The sequence below is a fragment of the Physcomitrium patens genome, chromosome 6 (genome assembly GCF_059467195.1).
Source record: "Physcomitrium patens ecotype Gransden chromosome 6, ASM5946719v1, whole genome shotgun sequence".
NCBI classification, from domain to species: domain Eukaryota; kingdom Viridiplantae; phylum Streptophyta; class Bryopsida; order Funariales; family Funariaceae; genus Physcomitrium; species Physcomitrium patens.
The window spans coordinates 8,234,983-8,242,614 of NC_143415.1; the positions used below are offsets into that span (position 1 = coordinate 8,234,983).

The following is a 7,632-nucleotide window of genomic DNA, read 5'->3' on the forward strand; positions in this document are numbered from 1 at the left end:
AAAAAAAAAGATCTATAATAAAATATGCTGCAAAGAGTTATCATTTGCCAAAGAGATGGAAATCGAATGCAGGCAAGGATTTTGTCTATTTCTTGATATTGTATTCTTTCTAAGCTTAGGAAACAATGGACAAAGGCACAATATTTTCTGTAATTAATCTTCTCATATTTTCTCAATGAAGCATGCAATATGCACCCTCTGTTCACCTCATTCACTTAAATATCTCTTCTTTAAAATTACCCAACAATATTTGTTTCATATTTTCTTGCAAATTGATAGAGCAAACCATAGTATCTTTCTAGACACATCTACCTTCATCTAAGCCATCTTTTCTCAAGCATCTTCTCTTGGGCTACTAGACTCATCACCAAATTTAAGTCACCAAATGACACAAACAATTTTGTTTAGGAACACACCCAAATCCTTCATTGAATTGAATGAAGATGAAGATTTGGTGTTTAAATAGGATTCATCCATCTTAGCGAATAACATGGGTTTTGTTGATTATAGAAGGTAAGCCATGTGTTTGTTATTTTGTTTATTTGTTTGATTGTTTTGCTCTAATGCCTCTCTCACCGATGCATCCATCGTCATCCTACCATCACCAAAATCTATGCAGTCAGGCGCGTCAGAAAAAAGACAGAATCTAAGGGGCATGCACTGCACTGCACTGCACCGACTGAAATGAATGTTCGTTGTTCGTTGGTTTGCTAATTTATTTGTTCGGTCGTCGATTTCTTTGATGGAGGCTGTATGGCTCCCCTCTCTCTCTCCCAGCTTCGGGGTCGCCAGAGCACGATTTCCCCTTTTAATCATTTTGCTTACGAGTTCCCTTCTTGTCACTGCGACGAGGACAATCATCAAGGGCTTTTCTGCTGTATGCCATTCTGAGTACGAGGCGGCCATTGTGATGGTTATTTTATCGGGGTTTGTTGCGATTTTTTTTTGTTATTGTTTATTTTTTTCTCGCTCCCTTTTTAGCGGATTGAATTCTAGGGGTGAGTAAGCATTGCGGATCAGGGGAGGTGTAGGAATGTGTCTTGGTTGATTGCGATTCTCGTAACCATTTGGATACATTGCACGGCTGCGCGACCATTGAGACCGGGGGGGCGGGGGGGTTGAGAGTTTGTGATTTAAGAGGGAGGGAATGGGCGGGATTAGTAGTAGGAAGCAGGTGCCGTTTTGTTAACTTAAGGCGGAGATCTAGAGTTTTTTTGTTTGGTCAGGAATGGTGGTTCGTGGTGCGCGTTTTAGTTCGAGGTTTTAGACCTTGGAGCTGCCTTTAAGTTGCGCGGTGCATTGAAGATGGCGCCCTTCGTGGATGTCAATGGCGGGAGTGTCGAGGGTGGAGGTATGGAGTACGAGAAAGGAAGGAAATTTAGCGTTGAAGAGGTTGCAGCGCACAAAAATACGAACGACGCGTGGATAGTGGTTGACGGAGAGGTTTACGACGTTACGGCATTTTTGGAGACTCATCCTGGCGGTGCTGAAGTGAGTAGAGAGCTTTTTCCAATGTGCTTATTTGCAGTGAACATTCTGAATCTAAGAAGTCATTTAAGAAACTCTACTTTCTTGTCCATGCGTAGAGGGCTTTGAATGAGAATTGGAGACTAAGACTCTGCGATGCAGTTCACAACCCTGGAGGAAAATGTCGACTATCTTGTGCTCTTAGGGTGGTTTTCCAAGTTCTTCATCCTTTTTTGCATGTGTCAGCACCGAAGTGTATAGGTCATCATATGAATGATTTGATTTGATTTGATTTAATTCACTGGTAGTATTATAATCATTCTACACCTCTTAACAATGTCTCCATCATAAAGCGTCAGAATACTCTGAAGCTCTGTGATTGTTATTGTTGGTTCTACTATACTGGTTAAATCTCAGTGCCATGTACATAGATGAAGGTTTCACGTTTCGCGTGAGTCCACTTAATCAACATATTTTTTCCGAAGCTTGGCTTGAGAAGCATTTTGTAGTCGACTTGCCACCTTTGAGCAATCTACTTGATAGTTAGAGAGATTACTCTAATTTTCTGCAAGTTCTTTGAGGTTCTCAGTCTCTTTTTAGGCGTTCGGGGTTGTTTTACCTTGTTTCCAGTAGCAAGCGCGCTGTGCCTAAAACGTGCCATTCTTATCCTTGTTGAGTTTTGCTTACAAATGGAATTTGGACTCGATAACCGTAAAAGATTTTGAACGATATTGCTTTAATCTTGGATTTTGACGCTTTTATGTGTTTCTCATACTGTAGAAAAACGTGGCCATATGGGGTGCTTCCGGCCGAAGTGTGGCATAAGCGTGTCCATAGACTTTGATTGATAGCTGGCCTGTAGAATCTTACTTTGTCGAAGATGCCAATTCATTTTAAAATACCCACAAGGAAACATTCGCGCCTCACTTGTTTGCGCTAGCTCGTTAAGGAGCACTCTTTCCTCGGATACTACTCATCAATCTCCTTGACTGCCAGTTACATACTTATGCTGGTGTACGCTAACTTGACTTTGGGCGTCGGGAGGCAAAAACATACTCGTGTTTGACATCTTGGATATGCGCAGGTCATTCTAGAGCACCTGAAGGAGAGTGATGTAGGGCAGCTAATGAGGGGTGCCACTAGCACCTTTGACCATGCTCACAGCGAAGCTGCATTCGGTATGCTCAAAGACTATCATGTTGGAAGTCTCGACGGCATATATTGGTAAATTGGCTAAAACTTTAGCCTTTTCTATGGTAGTATCGTACGATCTCTGCTCAGTATCTTTTGTATTTTTTCATGAAGCCTACACGTAAAGAGTCCGCAAGATTTCAGCTTAGCATATTAAGGATTTAGGTACTGGTTTCGAGATAGGCAAAATTATATATTTTTATATAAACGCACATACACATCCACATACACACATTACGCTTGCAAGGAATACGGACTGATGAAAGAGCCAATCCTAATCACATGATGTTGATGTTAAGGGACTTGGTCAGGATGAATAGTTGTTGATCTTATTTACTTCACCCAGATATTTGGTTGAATTTGTGAATATGTTTGGAGAGCAGTGCAGATTCAACGGCTATGCATCCAGCGAAAGAGGTGGATGACAAATCCAAAAAGTTTATGGTAGACTTGGGCAAGCCACTTGTTTTTCAGGTAGAAGTCTTTAGTTTCTAGTTTGTGTTGAACCGTCTGCATGCCGTATGATGTCTGAACAGATTGAAGTAATTAAGTCGGAGTTTAGAAGTGTGCTTCGTCTTTGGTTTGAAGAGAGTTACTTGATTACTCTGAGATTGTTGGGCTTGTAGCATGTTATTTATCTTCAAAATCACCAACGAATGGCGAAGTCGACTGCGACTGAATATTTTTTCATTTTATAGTCTTGAGCAACATCTGTGGACTTAAACAATTTCAATGGTTTTATCCCTGCACGAAACAGGTTGGGCATCTTGGAGACGGATACCAGGAGTGGGTACATCAACCCATCGTGCAGAAAGAGAGTCCACGATTTTTTGCCAGTGATTTTATGGAGGTATACAACCTTGGTTGGCACGCTCATTTCCACGTGGAAACGACGTCCAATATCATCAACTACTCTGCATGATTCAGTATGTCAAATCAGAATAGGAAATGTTAAATGAATAAGTGATTTGGAGTGAAGAACTCTCTTTGCTGAAGCTGTTCAATTGTTTGCAGTCAACAACGAAGACTCTTTGGTGGGTCGTGCCTTTGATATGGATTCCAGTTGTATGCTGGTTGCAAGTCATTGCCATTCGCAGGGGATTTCCTGTTGATAAGTTCATTACTACCATGCCCTTGGGCTTCCTCATTTGGTCACTTGTGGAGTATATCTTGCATCGTTTTCTTTTTCATGTGAAAACTACTAGTTATTGGTAAGTAGAGGATTACTCGAGGCGCATCTTGTCTTTTCACTCAAGTTTTTAGTTTAGCCTTGGCATATGTTATGTTGTCTCTGTTAATTTCGCTGGGTTTAGTCAGCCATTACAAGCAATAATTGAAACAACCGCATTGTGTTGAAGAGAATATCGTGTCATCAGCAGCAACGTGATGGCAGTGTTTCTAATCCGCAAGTGGTCGAATTCTTGTAGGGGAAATACGCTTCATTACTTACTTCATGGCTGCCATCATAAACACCCTATGGATGGTTATCGACTTGTGTTTCCACCAACCTTTGCGACTATGTTCGCTATACCTGTAAGTGCCTCTCCTTGAGATTCAAAATATTCGAGCAACATCATCACTTCGCATCACATGTTTTGATTTGAACTTGCGCTTCGTTCTTACTGTTGACAGAGTCCCAGTTGGGTTTTTGACAAATCTATTGTGTTTTTCACCAGTTATACGGCATGATTAATCTCATGTTTTCAAGAACTTGGGCTCCATCAGTCTTTGGATTTGGTTTACTTGGATATGTTATGTATGATGTCACACATTACTTTATTCACCATGGTTCTGCAGCAAATGATTTTACTCGGAATTTGAAGGTATGCCGACTACACTTTTGATGCTTTATTTACGCGACTGTGTTCCAATAGTATGTTTAACCGTTGGTAATACTCGCCTCGATATCTTATTTTCTTTACCAAGTTTCTGGAGCATTAGGCCTAAGGACTCGTCAGAGACTACTGAGTTGCATAAAAATTCATTCCGAGTCATAATATGAAACTTTGTTGCAGCGATTTCACCTCAACCATCACTTCAAAATGAGGGAAGATAGCTACGGCATTACATCCCCGTTGTGGGATTATGTATTTGGCACCCTTCCGGCTAAATTGAAATATGAATCCAGTGTGCTAAATTGAAGCCCGAAATCTTCATTTGAATACTTCGGGTCTCCGAATGGACCTAGATGCCCGAGAAATGCAGTCGGCGGATTAAAACAGGTTATTGAGGTCATGTTGCTTCCAAACTGCTTCCAGCACTGGACGCTGTGTACTATTACTGGATGGATTCCTGAGATCCTCGCTTAGTCCTTGAGGGGTAACAATGACACATGGCAGTGATATCAGTAGTTTGATTTCTGCGTGTCATATTTTACTTAAAGAAATTAATATCTTAGTGCAGTATTGTCCATTGTTCATTACACTTATTATTTGGAAGCTGTAGGGAACGTGTCTTCTTAGATGGCGTGGGAAATGAACATTTGTGTTCTGCACACTTCATCTCATGCTGTGCGTAGCATGCACGGTACAACTTTCTTTGGATTTTCTTAGAATAGCCAGCACAATTCTTTGTAAAGATATGAGACAAATGTAAGCAGTGTGCCAGAATAAGGTGGAAATAAAGCTTCTCCTTGCCAAATGTGGTTGTTGGAGCAAATGGTTATTCGTTTGTTTTGTCCACGTGGTTGTGTTTTCTAGCTGATCTTTGTAATTGGCATATTAAGAAGAAAACAATTTATCCACATAAACTTTCATTAATAAAAAAGTTTGATTTGATGAGAGTGCCTCATCAACTTTTCAAACCATACATCCTCATGCATTATCAGGAATTACAAATTTGATGTAACATATTTATATCAAATTTGTAAATCAGAAAAAAGTAAAAAGGTGAGTGTTACCTTTTTGTAATTTTTGAATACTTGAGCTACAAAAACATTATTATGGTTCCCCAGACTTGTAAAGAACTTGTTTCAATCAACATTATAGAGCAGCAAGAGAATTTTAAGTGTAACATTCTCAAAAACATAATTCAATTATTTGGTAGTTAATAAGAAAGTTTATGAAAATCTTGTGCAATTAATGGATATCTATCTATCTATTCTACTTCATAAACTTCAAGTCTTGTTGTCAGGGAGTTCATGATTTCAAAATATTCAATGTTTTTTAAATACATTTTTATCTATATTATTATTAAAAAAACCACAAAAAAACTAAAAGCTATGGTTAAAATTTTAAGTTATTATAAACCATATATATTATAATTTAGAAGTATTTATAAGTTGCAAATGTCTTATTAGAAGGAAAGTTATAAAAATGGAGTCTTAGTAAGTCTTGGAGGCAATTACCTTAGTTAGTTTAGTATTTTTTTTTTTTTTATTGTTAAGTATTAAGAGTTAATTATTGAGACCAATGTCTTCATCGGCTCCCTATCTACATGTATTACTTATAAAATCCTATCAATGATTAGATAGTGGTTAGAAGAAGCATGAAAAAGAACTTCATGTCTTTGTAGTTAATTATATAGAAAATAGAATTTTTAGTGGATTTAAATTGATTTTATTACTATAAAAAATCACCAAGATAGAAAAATACAGTCTTATATGGATATTAGTATTATAGAAATATTATAGGATTTTTTAGAATTTATTTAGAATTTATTTTGGATTTTTGATGAATTTTTAGAGAAAATTTCAAGACCTTAGCAAAATTGAGTTTTACCACCTTGAGAGCTATTATGAAGAAATGAAGCAAGATTTGAAGATTATGCAAGGTTTTTAAGCTAATTGGGTGTTTTTTGAACATCGTGGTGAAGTCAAAAATGCAAAAAAAGTAGTTTTACTAGTAGAAAATAGGAGGACCAACAGCTAGTGTAGTCCTTGTAGGAAGAGAGGTGCACAATTCCCATATGGGTTGTAGCACCTTGGGTATAGGTAAGAAGATAAGACTAAGGCCTCAAGACTTTTTCGGACAACCAACATACACTACTCAAGAACCTTTGAGAGGCTCGAACTCCTGATTACTTAAGCAAGTTATCCTTGAAATAAAAATTATTCACTTAATTTTTCTATCATCTACATTATATCTTTAATCTATCATAACTTACTCATAGTAAATTGGAATTAAATGATTTTTATGTCAATTAAAAGATAAAAAAATTATCTATCTTAAAATATAATTTTTACTTTTTACTTTTACTTTTTTCTGGATGAAAATCTATTGAACAGATTGTGACTTAATTTTAGGTGTTGTGATTACTTGATTTCATTTCTTTTACTTGTATTGTGGTTGTTCCTCTTTGGTCTTTTCCCAATTGCTTACTTTACTTCACACCACCAATTACAAGCAACTCTTAATTGAGGATATCTTATAATTGGGATTGAAGAGTGAAATTTACACTCACAGGTATTAAATTTATTTTATTTTTAATGATACTCTTTTCTTTAGATTTTTGAAAGCTGATTATTGAAAACTTGAAAACATCAATATTTAATGTAATAAAAAATCATTTTTTTTAATAGAAAATCAAATTTTTTTTTATAAAAAATCATTTTTTTAATAAAAAATTAATTTTTTTTATAAAAAATCTATAACTTTAATTTCAATTAAATATGCATATAATTTAATTATATACATGATTTTTAGGTTTTATTTTTTAAAAAATTAAAAATTTAATAAAATATCTATCTTTTATATTTATTTTTATATGATTAAAAAATAATTTTTTTTTAATATTTTGTAAACATAAAAATATTTCTTTAAAAAAGATATATATATATATATATATTTAAAGATTTTTGATGCAATTAAAATATGATACTAGAACAAACAAAAGCAAAAGTTCTAATCTTTAGAAGAATCTTATCTATCAATTTTAAACTAAATTATCTATAAACAAAGAATCCCTATTTAATATTTTGATTCTAATATAATATCATGTGAAATCTAATAATTTATGATTAATTAGAAAAAAAAA

The 7,632-nt window shown here is 35.7% G+C and overlaps 1 protein-coding gene across 1 annotated transcript; it reads left to right on the plus strand.

Moving 5' to 3' along the window:
- The first annotated feature begins 724 nt into the window (after positions 1–724).
- LOC112283141 (dihydroceramide fatty acyl 2-hydroxylase FAH2) lies at positions 725–5,298 on the plus strand. Its single transcript, XM_024521501.3, has 8 exons — positions 725–1,491; positions 2,552–2,691; positions 3,042–3,132; positions 3,416–3,508; positions 3,673–3,869; positions 4,086–4,191; positions 4,335–4,481; positions 4,674–5,298. The coding sequence occupies exons 1-8, from the start codon at positions 1,306–1,308 to the stop codon at positions 4,797–4,799; spliced, it is 1,086 nt and encodes a 361-aa protein (XP_024377269.1). The 5' UTR covers positions 725–1,305; the 3' UTR covers positions 4,800–5,298.
- Positions 5,299–7,632: the final 2,334 nt, after the last annotated feature.

What these genes read in the sequence shown, in the direction of transcription:
- LOC112283141 (XM_024521501.3), top strand. Translation starts at nt 1,306, where the DNA reads ATGGCGCCCTTCGTGGATGTCAATGGCGGGAGTGTCGAGGGTGGAGGT. An exon ending in GTGAAAACTACTAGTTATTG is followed by an intron (nt 3,870 to 4,085) that starts GTAAGTAGAGGA and finishes GAATTCTTGTAG; the next exon opens with GGGAAATACGCTTCATTACT. An exon ending in ATTTTACTCGGAATTTGAAG is followed by an intron (nt 4,482 to 4,673) that starts GTATGCCGACTA and finishes ACTTTGTTGCAG; the next exon opens with CGATTTCACCTCAACCATCA.